Genomic DNA, 14,720 nt, shown 5'->3' on the forward strand with positions numbered 1-14,720 from the left:
ATTCTGAAAATATAGTACATATTTGATAGGGTCTTATTAAGAGAGTTTCATAACTTTTAAGGAGAATATAAGAAGACGGCATTATACATGAAGAAGAATTCCTAATGAACTTCGTTCCATATTCATGAGCTTCGTTCTTGAGATTTCAAGTATCCAAATAGACTTCTTTTCAACGTCCGTTTCCGTCTTTGTTTCTCAAACTTTATAATTGATCTTTACCAAATTCAATCCCTCTGATACTCAAGAATAGTTGTTTCCCTTCTTTTTAAACTACTCCTTCCTGATAAATACAATTCTCCTATCACAACACAATGTGGTATTATCCATCAAATTTCATTGAAAAACTTGAAAAACGAGTTGACATGAGTTACGCACCCCCACGTAGATGGCGTGGCTATACGTGCGCACACGTGTTACCACATTTCTCAAGTTTCCTATCCAATTTCGGTACCTTGGTATAACTAATTAATTGAGAAAGTATGTTCGTATTGGTGTGAATTGAAGTTAAGTTTCCGGATCCTTATGAGCTTTGAAATTCAAAAGACTTAAAAATTTATTTTCAGATGGCGTCCGAAGTGGCGAAAAGAAATTCTCCGTTTCGATTCCTTCACAAACTGCCGATTCGACTGACTTTTACAGAAAAGAAATCGCATCTTCTGATCAGTGATCTTGCAAAAGAACAACAAGAAAATGAGTGAGTCGTCTTCCTTATCATTTTTCTTACTCTTGCTTTTTTGCAATCTTCTTCCTTATCATCGCTCCCCGATTGCATGGCCTAAACTATGTGATAGACTATAATAAAGTGAAACAATGAATAGAAATAAGACAATTTCGAAGCATCAAATGATGGCATATCAATAAGATGAATTCTCGAACTTTCGAGTTTCAAGAAAATTATTAGGCACAAATAGTTGTCTCCTTTTTCTTATTCGTAGTCTCATTCATAAAAATCTCGAAAATTAATTGTATACAACATCGGATAGCCTTGAATATCTAAAATTGAGTTTTCAGACAAGATTGAAATTGAATACTAGTATTTTGTAGGTCGAGCTGAAAACATTTGAGATCAAGTGAATCACTAAATTGACTTTTGAGCACAAATAAAATAATGATGACATTCAATTTCAAAAAAAAACCAACAAAGTAGCTCCCAATATTTGTTCAGATATCATTACAATTATTTGATCATTTGATTCTAAGTGGTATCTGAAAGTTGCACATTTTCCGTTAACCGATAATTATTTTGGATAGAAAAGTGTTTAAATGAATCTAGTGCTTGTCTTTGTAGATATTCCCACTCAGTGAGTTCCATGATTGCATCATCTGATAGTACCTGTACCTTTTCTCTTTTGATTCTTCTAGCAGAAACAAAACAATTATCTTAGCCAATAGTGTTCCAATCATTTTGATACCAAATAATCCATAGCAAGAGAGCACAGAGCACACGACACACATGTTATGCACCGCCCTTTTCATGTGTCTTCCGATTCCGTGTCCGCTTCCCGCCATCTCGTTTTCAACGAGTTCATTGTATTCTTGATAAGAAGTAGTGCATTCTATATCATTTATTCGCTTTTGCAATGTCTCGACGCGTCGATTCTCTTTGTCTAGATGAATATCTGAGCAGGTTTATTCACTCTGTATAGTTATAGAACTGAAAATGGAATGTATTCCTTATTTCAGTGAGCTCAAAAAACGAACACATATTCTGGAATGTGCATGGAATCAAGAACACGACGATGAAGAAGAAGAGGAGGAAACAAGAAACGATGGACTCGTAGATGGTTCAGATGATGCATTATCTACTCATGATATCTACGGAGATATTGGAAATCGTGCACCAAATGAGTTTGAAAAAGTGAGCAATAAGACTCCCAAGGGTTCTGAAGCTCTGGAATGTTTCAGATCGGAAGATTCACCACATTCCAAGTCTATATTGCCTGGTTTGCACTTTTCCTGTTTGCTCACATTCGAGAGTATGTGACACGGTTAGGATTTGTGAAGGATTTATCGAGTAAAGAAAATAAGAAGATGAAGGTGAGAACGAGATCTTACTAACAAAAATGAGTAGGTGCTTCAGTTTTTTTGGGACACCTGTTTCAATCTATATATTGAATGAAAATATTGTGTTGCTCTAACCATGCATGAAGATTTATATCGTAAATCCGGCTTTATATGAATACTTATTATTAATCCTTTACATACCTTATCTAATTTCCTTCACTCCCTTCTCAACTTCCTGTTTTGCCACCTATATTCTAGTAATAACTCCCATCCATCACCCTATCACAAAGTACACATTATCATACCTGTTATCAGTCACCTCATCATTCGATCTCCATTTTTTTCCAGGACTTCGTGCCATTGTTCAGCGACTTCGAAGCATTTTATCAACGAAACTGTTATATAAAAGTGCGAGATGTCTTCGAGCGACCAATTTGTAGTGTACCTGGAGCCACTGTTGACCTCGTTGATCGAGTGTCTCACGATGGAAATTGGACTTATGAATATCCAGGAACTCGTACAAATGTAATCAATGTTGGTTCATACAACTATCTTGGATTCGCTCAATCGGCTGGACCTTGTGCTGATCAATCGGCTTCTAGTATCGATAGAGAAGGTCTATCATGCTGTACAACTGTTCATGAGAGAGGAAGAAGTGTTTCACAAGCAAAGTTAGAGAAACTTGTTGCTGAATTCTTGGGAGTGGAGGATGCAATCTGTTTCAGTATGGGCTTTGCCACCAATTCAATGAATGCTCCATGTCTTGTTGACAAGCATTCTCTGATCATTTCCGATAAGTACAATCATGCTTCTTTGATTCTTGGATGCAGACTTTCCGGAGCTTCTACCAAAGTTTTCGAGCATAATGGTAAGTTAGATGAGTCACAAAGCATACGAAACTTCTACTTGAACAATTGCAGATATGGAATCTCTTGAGAGAATTCTTCGTGACGCGATCGCTTACGGAAATCCAAAGACCCATCGTCCATACAAGAAGATACTGATTATCGTTGAAGGAATCTACTCTATGGAAGGATCAATTTGCAATCTTCCAGGAATTATTGCTCTCAAAAAGAAGTACAATGCTTATTTGTATTTGGATGAGGCTCACTCAATTGGAGCAATGGGAAAAACTGGAAAAGGAGTTGTAGAATATTGGGGATGCAATCCAAGAGATGTTGATATTCTCATGGGAACCTTCACTAAATCATTCGGAGCAGCTGGAGGATATATTGCCGGATCGAAGCGTACTGTAGATCATTTGAGAGTTGCCAGTCCAACAGGATACTATTCTTCTCCAATGTCTCCACCAATCGCTCAACAAATTTATACATCCATGTCGATTATTATGGGAAGAGATGGAACCAATGATGGAGCGTTGAGAATTGAAAAACTTGCCAGAAACTCGCATTATTTCCGAATGAGACTGAAGCAAATGGGATTCATTGTCTATGGAAGTAATGATTCTCCAGTTGTTCCAATGCTTATCTATTTCCCAACCATGTGTGGATTCTATGGTCGAGAGATGTTGGCAAGAAATATTGGATGTGTTGTTGTATCGTTCCCAGCTACTCATATGACAGAAGGAAGAGTTCGATTCTGTATTTCTGCTGCCCATACTAAAGAACAACTTGATGAGGTAAATAAAAATTTAAAAATTCTTATTTGTTCTAATATTTTTATTTCAGGTCCTCGGAACAGTATGCGAACTTGGATCTCTCAGTCGCAGCAAGTTCTCCCGCCGATCATATTTGTACAAAAATCTGAAAATCGAGTGGTGAAGATCTGAATTCTACTTTTGAATTTTCAAAACGGGCTTTTTATTTCTCTCAATTTTGTATTGTTCTCTAGAAAATGATTATCACTCGTTAATTGTTTGTTAATAAGATGATATATGGACAAATAAATATGTCTGAATTACTAAAGAGTCTGGAAAACTAAAAAAATAATTGACACGGTCGAAGATCCACTAGAGAAACAATAACAGAGAGACGCAGGTTGCTGAACAACAACTAACAATTTCTTCTTCTCTTACTCCTCAATACACCATTCATCAGCCACATTGTAGTCTTCAAAATGTCAATGAAATTATTCAATCGACTCTATTCTACTGCTACAAAAATGAATCCCAGTCAACTCGGTGAGCTCCGCTAATTATAGAATATCGAAATAGTTTTACAGTAAAATGTTTAGTGATCACACGTCAAGATGGTCCTGTTTTTCTAATCGGAATCAATCGAGCAAACAAGAAAAACTGTGTGAACCATGCGACGGCTCTTCAATTAATTGATGTTTTCGAGAAATTTAATGAAGATCCAACGTTGAAAACTGCAGTTTTGTATGGTGAAGGAGGAACATTTTGTGCTGGATACGATTTGGAATCTGTTTCAAAAGCGGAGCATCAGAACGTGGCTGATGATTTCTTTGATAAAAACAGATACATGGTACGGTTTTAGAATATTTAAAGAACACTTTGAAATATCTTTTTCAGGGACCAACTATCATGAAAATCAAGAAGCCATTGATTGCTGCAATTGAAGGATATGCTGTTGCGGGAGGTTTAGAATTGAGCTTGATGGCTGATTTGCGTGTTGCTTCGACTTCTGCAAAGTTTGGAGTTTTCTGCAGACGAGTTGGTGTTCCTTTAATTGACGGTGGAACTGTTCGTTTGCCACGTGTTGTTGGACTCGGAAGAGCACTCGATATGATACTCACAGGAAGAGAAGTCGGAACACAAGAAGCATTTCAATGGGGACTTGTTAATCGAATTGCAGACGAGGGGAAAACTGTTGAGGAGGCTATAAAACTTGGAAAATTGATCGCTTCCCATCCAGAAATGTGTATGTTGACCGACAGAGAATCCACATATTATTCCCTAGACCATACCGAAGAAGAAAGCTTCGCTAATGAATTCGAAAGCACAAAAGTTCTAGCGGAAAGCATCAAAGGAGCGCAAAAATTCATGAAGGAGCAGAAAACCAAGAAATCAAAACTTTGATAAAACTATTTTAATTATAATAAAATTTCTAGTTACCGGCATTCAAAGATCACGGCGAATGGAAAAACTGAATACAAAGTATAGAGGGACATGCTATACAATGATTTTGTCAGACATTTGAGTTCTCCAGAAGGAAAAATGATTCTCGCGAAGAAACTGTGCAGCTTCAGGAACATCAGGAAGACTTGCGATCATTTGACCTGAAAAAATTTATAAATTTTTTCAGTTCTCTGAAAAGCATTACCATTCTTGAATTGCTTTCTCATAAATTGGATAGCAGTGAAGAAAGCTGCACTTGCATGAGGTGATCGACACACGGACACTGGAGAATATGGGTCGATTATTTGAAGACGAACATCTCCAAAGACTTGTTTTCTTTTCTGTGCCAATCCTTTTTCAATATAAATCGCTTCTTTTGATGCGTTGAAATGCGAATAATAATCAATGAATCGAATAATCAACTCGCTAATTGCCATCTTGTTGTGAGATTTCCATGAGAAAACGTCGAGACATGGATCGTCAGATTTGATGAGCTCAGCCACTTTTGATATGGGAATATCGGCAGTTACAAGGGATGAATGAGTTTTAGCGAGCACGGGAAGAACTGGCCATGGCGAAAGGGCTTGTTCACTCTGAAGGAAGTGAACACATAGCAGCAGGAGATGATAGGAAGAGAGCAGTCCGTACTTGCTATTTCGTACTTCCAATTTGTCACAAACAGCCCGAAGCCAAAGGAATAGAAGTGTGAATCGATTGTCACACTGAAAACAACTTATATATAAGATGTGAATCATACGGTTGCTTCGACTCACCACTTTATACATTCTCATTAAATGTGTGTTCCGCAATGCGTGATAATTCTCTTCAGGAAATTGAATATCGATACTTAATCCAGACGCGTATCGTATAATCAACAGCGGTACCCTCATTCTCGGCAGCTCCACTACTTTTTCCACAGGTTCTCCGAGTTTTTCACTTTCTCTGGCAATCAGTTTCGCAAAAACTGACATGAAATTTCTAGAATAACACTTATAAAAATTGATTCAAAACTTGAAACCTCACTGTTTAAAACTGGGATTCTGATGAAAGTCTCGCAAAAACCGGTGGCGTTGATCATCTCGTTTTGGGAAGAATACAAAGTCGAAATCGGATTGCTTGTTCACGAATTTAGTAACCATCGAGCCAACAGGTAGAAGCTCAACAGAATGTTTGTTGAGAATGAAGGAATTCAGATCTCTGAAGAAGTTGAGAACTTTCGTGTTCTGAAAAGTCGGATAAGTTTGTGCCTGGGGACGATCCAATTCACCTTCTTACACTCTTTTCGTTCCGAATTCAAATTCTCCACTTGTACATTCATATTTTCTAGTTTGTCTGGATACTTTTTCTTGATATAATCCACATAGGGAAGTGTTTCGAGCGGTTTTAAATCTGAAAAATAGTCTTGAAACTATGATGCATAAAAAATACTCACTTTCGTTTGAAGAAGATGGATGAACTGCACATTCAGAAGTTAAACATTGTTGAAATACCCGTAAAACTTTAGTTGTGTGTAACTTCAACATTTTTCAGTAGAGATAATGATGTAAGCTGTAAGGAGCTGAATTTATAGTGCTCGTAAATAAAAATCTTGCTCGTAAATCGACAATCCGCAAACACAACCCATTGCGTACGAAACTCGTTTCAAGTTGCTGACCGTAGTCAAAGAAGTATGGAGAGGCTGTCACAGTACTCTAACAGTCAGTTTTCTGTGAAAATCTAATTAGATTGAACGACTTTTCAAATGTAAATGGAAAAAAAAACCTTCGATGATGTTCACTCATTCACACTTCCAAATTATCGTGCAACTGTTTATGTTCAGAATTTCATTTCAACATTTCAACTGCAAATATTGCGTCTAAATTTCAAGATCAACATAGCAAACCTTGAGTTCGATGTCAACCTTTTCATGTTTTTCTCCCTGAAATCAATGCTTCAATTTTACGATACCTCGTGTGAATGTTGTACCCTCATTTATGTAGTGTTTTGATTGATAAAAGATCACAAGACAGTCGTTGAACTATCTTCATATCCACTGACGAACTGATGTAACTTGATAATTTTGCACTTAATTCTTTAGTTTTGAATTCAAAAGAAGTTACATCAGTTTACAATATGATGAATATCAACAAGACAAGGGAAAGAAGAATCTTCAAAAGTATTTATTCTTTATTCCCAATCAGATGACGATGACTTTTGCGCACGCTGATGTAAGACTGTCCAAAAGACCGATAATTCACAGAAAGTGATTGATTTACTATATTGGAATAGAAAAGAGAGTGATAGAGTGACCATTGAAGTCACCAAACATTCAAAAAGGAAAATATATTTATGAGGTTTCTTTCTAAAGGTTCAGAGATTTGATGTCAGTGTCTGTAGAGTTCACAGACATGATCAAAATCAATTAAGAGAACATTGTCTTGCAAAAAATATCTTCTTTTTTGATAATTAAAGATTGAAAAGTTAGATTTTCTTCCTATTTCTGCATGATGCATAGCATGATAACTCTGAAAAATCTTTGACATTCAAAGTTTTAAAAGAATCCAACGAAAAATCTTACGCTGAAAAAATAATTTTCTGATGACATCTTATCAGTTTTCAGGTCATTCAATTTCACTGGGGATCTTCTAACTAAGTTCCACTGTCAACATAGGGATGCTTCATTCCTGATTTGAGTTTCATCAGTTATGATTTGTCTGATATCTCTATGTGCTAACACCATCGAATACGTTCTTCAGGTTCTAAAATTATTTTGAAATCTGTGAAACCTTTGCTTCTTAGTATCTAATTTCTTAAAATTCGACCAAACTTCTAACCGTTTCTCCCGTTTGACATGAAAACAATTAAAGGTCGTTTCGTTGATTTGCCTCTCTTTTCTTTTCAATTTACATCATCCTCAAAGATCTTCTTTATCATATTATTTAGTTTCTCGCATCTCCATCTCTTCTTCTCTTCTTTTTACTCTCCACACACGTGCGATTTGCAGTTATCTTTTCGTCCCACGTGTAAGAATATGTCCACTTCGAAATGGGCGGAGCGATGGGTGTGTAGGCAACAGTCAAGACAGTCTGATGGATAGAGAGAACAGTATAAAAACGAAAGGAAGAGCTGAAACAGGAACTCTTCCAATATGGCATCCACCATGAAGGCGTACACAACTCAAAAGGCGTTGAAGACTGTCGTGGAGAACTTCCGGAAGCCACGTCAATTATTCATGTATCATCCGATTCAATTCGAGATTAATGGAACTTTTCCAACTACAAAAACTGCTTTATTTTCTAAAAATGTGAATGGAACAACTTATTGGTTGGCAAATATGACGAATGTCTATGAAAGGTTTGTTCATTTCTGGAGATAAGTTATTTGGAACGAAATGAAAGAGGCTGATTAGAGTGAAATACTGTAGAGATACAAGAGGTTATGAAAACTAGCAAATGTAAATACCGTATTCATGTTTATCGGTTCTGAACTATTTTCAAGCAACTAGGTTGACTTCTTTTTAAAATTTAAAAGTGAAACTCTCTAAATACTGTTATCTGGTTCCCATCAAATTTTGAACTATTCACATCATCACATGACTTTTCAAAAACCATCCTATCCGATTGGGTACAGACTAACCCTCAAGTGCACTCTCCCAAATTCTCGAGGGTAATTCATGGCTGACTACATATTTCTCCTTTAATGTTTTCTTCGCGATCATTTTGTGTTGATAAGATCAAACATTTCCATGACAGTATGTTCAAAACCAGTTCCCATCTCTTCACTCATCCATTTTCAAAAACATTTTTCTGTATCATTTATCTCTTCTCTTTACGACCTTTATACCTTTTTAGAGATCGTCAGATTCTGACACACGATGGAAAATTTCGAGAGGAAGATTTCCTTGCTGTATTTGATGAATTCTGCAAGGAGAATGGACTGTTTGCTGGCTCGAAAACTCCATCAACTGTAGCAGAAAAATGTTACACAAAAGCGGTAAACAATAAAGAAATATTGTGGTCAGATTGATAAGGAAATTCATTTTACAGATTGAAAAGTACATGAAGAAAAACAAAATTGAGGCACAGGTGCAAAACAAATCATCTCACTTTTTTGCAATGAATGAAAGTCAAATGTTCAAATATCGACACTATGAAGATGGATCACTTCCTGATGGATACTCGATCAATGTTCCAGATTCTGTAGAAGATGTTTCTCAAATATTAGGATCTTCCGTTACTCCAAACGCAAAACTTGTCGAGTAAGAAGAACGTTGAGGAAATTTAGATGGAATACTTTTTTTTTAGAGAAAAACTGCGACGATTTCCATCACTCTGTGTTCGAAAAGGAGACGAGCTGGCAGGATTCATCTCATCAGAAACCCATGGAGCTCTTGCCCATTTGCATGTTTTTGATGTGAGATTTCACAGGATGGAACGCAACTCAAATTTGTCTATTTCAGAGTCACCGAGGAAAGAACTTGGGAGAAAAGTTAGAGATTGGAGCTGCTAAAATGGCTATTGAAAACGGTATCCGACCATGCAAATTCATCGACACGACCAACAGCTTCTTCTTGGAAAAGGCGAAAAAGTCGAAGATGATGGACGTAGTAGAGTCCAATGGAGCACCCTTGGTTTTCGATCAGAATGTGTATTCACCGGCTTCTAATTATGGAACTTATCAATAATCATTTTAGGAGTGTGGCGACATAATACTTGTAAATAAAGAATTACTTTTTGACCTGATGGAAAAGTTTTCTTTGATGATTTTTCAAAATTTTCAGAGACAGACTTTGTTATATACACGTATGCTAATTATTAAAGTTTCGAACTGACAAATTCAAGTCATAACATACCAGATTTCTCCGAAAATCTGAAAAAATTTCCAATTGAGACCCCACCGATTCCGAGGAAGAAAAATTCACGGGAAAAAAATTCCCGGGAAAATGGGCGGAGCCAAGCGCGCTGATTGGCTGCAAAATGCTAATTAGCAAGCTTGCGCAACTGATTAGCCAATCAGCGCGCTTGGCTCCGCCCATTTTCCCGTGAATTTTTTTCCCGTGAATTTTTCTTCCTCGGAATCGGTGGGGTCTCTTCCAATTAAATGTAATAATGCGAAGGCGCTCTGTCTGCACGCGCGAGAGAGTACGAGACGCAGCGTTTCAACGCATTTTTTGTAGCCTTTCAGTTCTGAACGCCGTTACAAACTTAATAAGGTTTTTCAGATTAATTAAATGAGGAAATTAAATCGATTAGCACTGTTCCATCGATATTCAGCTCATTCTACATCTTCTCTTGCAATTTTTACTCGTGAAAGTAGTAGGTAAAATAGTGAGAATACTGAAATACAAAAATAAAACGTTTTCCAGTTCCTTCAACATCGATGAAGTGACTCAAAACTACGAAAGACGCTCAGAATTTGCTGCAGCTAACTATAGAAAAAATGGTAGGAATTTCCAACTGAAATTTGCATTCAATGTGTGTTCTTGAAGGCAGCCTGTTTCGCATGGTTCTCCCACCGCCAAACGTCACTGGAAAACTACATTTGGGACATGCTTTAACTGTTGCTGTAGAGGATGCAATTTGCAGGCATCAAAGAAATCAAGGAAACAGAGTAAGACTTTTCTAATAACACTATTTCTATCCCTGTAAAACGTGAAACAAATATAAGTTCATGCTTTTAGGCTGAATGGATTCCTGGTTTCGATCATGCAGGGATCGCAACACAAGTCGTTGTAGAGAAAATTCTAGCGAAACGTGGCAAAAGACGTCAAAATATGTCTCGGGAAGAATTCGTTCAAGAATGCCACTCATGGAGTGAGAAGTGCTCTGCTGAAATTCGTCAGCAGCTGTGCCGGATGGGTGCTTCCCTGGATTGGAATCAAAGTTACTACACACTGGACCCAAAATTTTCATCTGCTGTAACAAAAGCGTTTTGTATTTTGGAGAAGGACGGGTTAATTACACGTGGCAAGAGAATGGTTCATTGGTGTCCTACATTATCATCAACACTTTCAACACAAGAAGTGAATCGAATTGATGTTCCTTCTAATAGTTACATCAGTGTGCCGTCAGCAGATGGGAAGAAGAGAAAGATAAAGTTTGGACAAATGCATCTAATTCGCTACAAGGTAGTGGATTCGGATTCCGAATTCGTTGAAGTTGGAACAACTCGCCCAGAGACTTTATTCGCTGATGTAGCAATTGCAGTTCATCCGAACGATGACAGATATTCAAAACTGCACGGAAAATATGTATGGTCACCTGTGACAGCTGGGAGAAAGTTGTTAGTGATCACTGATTCAGCTGTTTCAATTGAAAAAGGAACGGGAGCTGTTAAAATTACACCATCACACGATCCACTTGATTTTGATATTTGGAACCGTTGGAAATCTCAAAATTCAACTTCTGAAATCGAAGAGTTTTTGTGTATCGATGAAAATGGAAAAATGACTAATTGTGCGGAAAATATTTTAGGAATCGATAGATTTGAAGCAAGAGAAAGAGTGATAGAGATGCTATCGAGCTCTGATGACTATAAAGGTCTTATTAAACATGAAGGAGCGCAAGTGAACATCTGTTCCCGTACTGGCGATGTTATTGAACCAAGACTAACGGAACAATGGTTTTTGGATTGTAAAGACATGTTTATCCGGTCAGCAGAGGCGCTTAAAACTGGACAGGTGCGTTGAACGTGAATTTTTATAAGAATACAAATGATTAATATTGTTTCAGATTGAAGTATTCCCTGAATATCAATCTCATCGTCTAATTGAGTGGTTCGAAAACCAAGAACCGTGGTGTTTGAGTCGGCAACTGTGGTGGGGACACCGGATTCCAGCGTACCATATACCAGGGTTGGTTACCATGATGTCAAATTGTTCAGTTAGTTATTTTTCAGACAAGAAAAGTGGATTGTAACAGCAGATGAAAAAGAAGCTCGTCAGCAACTTGGAGATCAGTTCGTACAAGATCAAGATGTTCTTGACACGTGGTTCAGTTCTTCGCTTGTTCCTTTAGTTAAGAATGGATGGTTGGAAGGAGAACAAATTCAAATTCCTTCACTAAATGTTATGGAAACTGGATGGGATATTTCCGGATTCTGGGTAGCAAGAATGATTGCATTGAATTTGAAGTTATCGAATGGAGAATCACCGTTCGGGAAAGTTGTTCTACATGGTTTGGTTCGAGATAATGAAGGAAGAAAAATGAGTAAATCGTTGGGAAATGTCATAGATCCAGTAGATGTGCTCGATGGAATCTCCTATGAAAAAATGGTCGAAAGAGTGAAAGAAAGCGCGTTAGAACAACACGAAATCGAAAATGCTGTGACGGATCTGACGAAAATGTTCCCAAAAGGAATCGCTCGATGTGGTCCAGATGCTCTTCGATTTGCTCTGCTGAAATATGATGTACTGGCGACTGATATTCCACTTGATGTATCAAATGTTTCTCTTGATGGACTTCATTTCTGTAACAAATTGTGGAATCTGGCTGCATACTATGATCAACTTGCTGAAAAATCTGAAGTTATAAAAGATGTTGATTCAGATAGGCTTATTGTGAGTTGAGCCGGAGAGTTCTTATGAAACTTCATCGGTTTCAGGACGTTTGGATAATGGCTAGACTATCGAGTACGGTAGCTGCTGTTGATGGACACATGAACAAGTTTTCACTTCATTTGGCTCTCTCTACTCTCCACAAGTTTATCACATCCGATATTTGTGATATTTACTTGGTAAGAATCGTTTTAAAATTTTCATGAAACCATGCTGTTATTTGAGACAATTTTAACATTTTATCCAGGAATCAACAAAAAAAGCTCTATGGTCAAATGATATCGGTCGAATCAGGCAAGCACGTTCCACACTCCAAAGAGTTCTCCAGCCAACACTTGTTCAGCTGAATGCTTTCATGCCCTTCGTCAGTGAATATCTTTATGAACGAATTTTCTCACGGGAACCTGGAAGTATTCTATTTGATGTTGTCAAACCATCTCTTTTCATTTTCCATCGAAACGAAGAATTAGAAGAGGCGATGAAACTGATAACGGCAGTAATGGCTTCTGTTCGATCAACTCGTCAGAAACTTCAGCTTTCTCCGAAATTAATTTTCTCAGGAATTCTAGAAATGAAGCCTTCTGATATGACGCCTTCTGATATAAAAAGATTAGCTGATGAAGTCACTCAGACATGTGGATTGGAATTGCAGAAAGTGTGTCGGGAAGTTGATGAAGACGTCAAGAAGGACTTTATAGCTTGCCCAGTTCCAGGACATGATGCAAAGTTATGGTTGAGAATTGATTCAGAATCAAAAGAAGCATTCATAGATAGTCTCAAAAAGCAATTGGAGAAAATTATTACTCGTCAAGAACAGTTTGAAGCAAAAGTTGTATCTTATGAATCGATTTGTGCTAATCCGAATACAAAACCATTGAATGCTCTAAAAACGAAACGGAAAGCAGAGAACGCTAGAAAAGTTGTGGAAAATGCGAAAGAAGAAGCCACAAGAATCGAGCATCTGATATCTAGTCAGAGTAAATAAATCGTGTTTCAGTAAATAGATTGAGTAGATTTTTTTGAATTAGAATAATTTGTTGATATTTTTGTTGTATTGTTTTCCAATAAAGTTTTTTCAGTAATTCTTCAAATTTCTGCGTTCACTAACCTGTCTTATATCAGATTAACTTACTTTTTAAATGTTTTTGGATGTATGTAAGCTTACTTTCTCTTTCAGAATGGAAGGAACGGAATGGATAGTTATAATAGTCAGTTTAGTTCATATTATACTGGCACCTGGTACAAAAGTTGAAGAATCATTCAATGTGCAGGCAACTCATGATCTTCTTTTTCATCTTCCGACCAACTTGAGCAACGTAAGATTCTTAATGAAAAAATCATTTATTAAAATTCAACAATGGGATAAAGTAACGGAAGAGGCGTAGTTACATCATTTTCCTTTTTTATTCTCCTTCTCTGCCATCATTTTCATAACATCATCACATGATAATCCTATTGACATGTTCACTAGATATTTTTCAATGTTCAATGCATCACGTTGACCGCAGACACTGCTCACTTCTTTCTTGACACATTTCAAAGAATCGTCTAATTGCCCACATTTGACATCTTCAGTCATTGTCTGAAAGTTGAAAACTTTGTTTGGCATAGTCAAAGATTCGCAGGAAACCTTACATTATCGAAAAATGATTTGAACGACTTTTCGCATTGAGATTCTTCGCGAGCGTCCAATTTGTTTTTGCACTCTTTGAAATCAGTTTCTAAGAATGTCGAATAACCGCAATATGTGTCGAGAAATAATTTCAAACGGTCTGCATGAAGACAGGAGGTGTCTGCAAAACAGTCAGATGCTTCTTTGCATGCTGCTGTGAAGTTTTTTCGATCTGCCTCAATTTTCAAATCATATTTATCCACACTGGTCACAAAGATAGATAGTCCCTGCAATTAGAAATCCAATAATTGAAAAGTAGGAAACCTATCTGACCCCGATACATTCGAAAGTTTTCAGGAAATCCTTTGATTCGCATTGTGGATCAGTTACTGCTGTTGTGCTAGTGACGAAGAGTAGTAGAAGTAGAAACAACATTTTTGTAATTGCACAGTTTGTTTAGGCGACTGATAGTAACTATTTATACTGCAGACAACGTAAAACAACGTTTTGTGAAGTATTTCAAGGCTGTCGGA

General features: G+C 37.1%; 6 protein-coding genes across 6 annotated transcripts; 4 read left to right on the forward strand and 2 right to left on the reverse strand.

Annotated features, from left to right (window-relative positions):
- Nucleotides 1-1,580: 1,580 nt before the first annotated feature.
- Nucleotides 1,581-3,785, forward strand: GCK72_018733 (uncharacterized protein; the record flags this gene model as incomplete). The annotated part of the gene is made up of 6 exons (XM_053732715.1): nucleotides 1,581-1,627; nucleotides 1,684-1,858; nucleotides 1,906-2,037; nucleotides 2,353-2,872; nucleotides 2,925-3,643; nucleotides 3,693-3,785. The coding sequence occupies 6 exons, from the start codon at nucleotides 1,581-1,583 to the stop codon at nucleotides 3,783-3,785; spliced, it is 1,686 nt and encodes a 561-aa protein (XP_053581628.1).
- Nucleotides 3,786-4,080: 295 nt separating this feature from the next.
- GCK72_018734 (uncharacterized protein) lies at nucleotides 4,081-5,002 on the forward strand (the record flags this gene model as incomplete). The annotated part of the gene is made up of 3 exons (XM_003110302.2): nucleotides 4,081-4,144; nucleotides 4,198-4,448; nucleotides 4,496-5,002. The coding sequence occupies 3 exons, from the start codon at nucleotides 4,081-4,083 to the stop codon at nucleotides 5,000-5,002; spliced, it is 822 nt and encodes a 273-aa protein (XP_003110350.2).
- A 93-nt stretch (nucleotides 5,003-5,095) lies between these two features.
- GCK72_018735 (uncharacterized protein) lies at nucleotides 5,096-6,564 on the reverse strand (the record flags this gene model as incomplete). The annotated part of the gene is made up of 6 exons (XM_003110507.2): nucleotides 5,096-5,202; nucleotides 5,247-5,763; nucleotides 5,815-6,019; nucleotides 6,065-6,264; nucleotides 6,309-6,430; nucleotides 6,474-6,564. 6 exons carry the CDS (start codon nucleotides 6,562-6,564, stop codon nucleotides 5,096-5,098), a joined length of 1,242 nt encoding a protein of 413 aa, XP_003110555.2.
- Nucleotides 6,565-8,168: 1,604 nt separating this feature from the next.
- GCK72_018736 (uncharacterized protein) lies at nucleotides 8,169-9,704 on the forward strand (the record flags this gene model as incomplete). The annotated part of the gene is made up of 5 exons (XM_003110333.1): nucleotides 8,169-8,374; nucleotides 8,872-9,013; nucleotides 9,067-9,278; nucleotides 9,325-9,433; nucleotides 9,480-9,704. The coding sequence occupies 5 exons, from the start codon at nucleotides 8,169-8,171 to the stop codon at nucleotides 9,702-9,704; spliced, it is 894 nt and encodes a 297-aa protein (XP_003110381.1).
- Nucleotides 9,705-10,522: 818 nt separating this feature from the next.
- Nucleotides 10,523-13,560, forward strand: GCK72_018737 (uncharacterized protein; the record flags this gene model as incomplete). Its single annotated transcript, XM_053732716.1, has 6 exons — nucleotides 10,523-10,630; nucleotides 10,701-11,699; nucleotides 11,752-11,873; nucleotides 11,918-12,578; nucleotides 12,623-12,754; nucleotides 12,823-13,560. The coding sequence occupies 6 exons, from the start codon at nucleotides 10,523-10,525 to the stop codon at nucleotides 13,558-13,560; spliced, it is 2,760 nt and encodes a 919-aa protein (XP_053581629.1).
- Nucleotides 13,561-13,965: 405 nt separating this feature from the next.
- On the reverse strand, nucleotides 13,966-14,622 carry GCK72_018738 (uncharacterized protein; the record flags this gene model as incomplete). Its single annotated transcript, XM_053732717.1, has 3 exons — nucleotides 13,966-14,157; nucleotides 14,211-14,474; nucleotides 14,521-14,622. The coding sequence occupies 3 exons, from the start codon at nucleotides 14,620-14,622 to the stop codon at nucleotides 13,966-13,968; spliced, it is 558 nt and encodes a 185-aa protein (XP_053581630.1).
- Between the last annotated feature and the right edge of the window lie 98 nt (nucleotides 14,623-14,720).

The sequence above is a fragment of the Caenorhabditis remanei genome, chromosome V (assembly GCF_010183535.1).
Source record: "Caenorhabditis remanei strain PX506 chromosome V, whole genome shotgun sequence".
Lineage (NCBI taxonomy): Eukaryota > Metazoa > Nematoda > Chromadorea > Rhabditida > Rhabditidae > Caenorhabditis > Caenorhabditis remanei.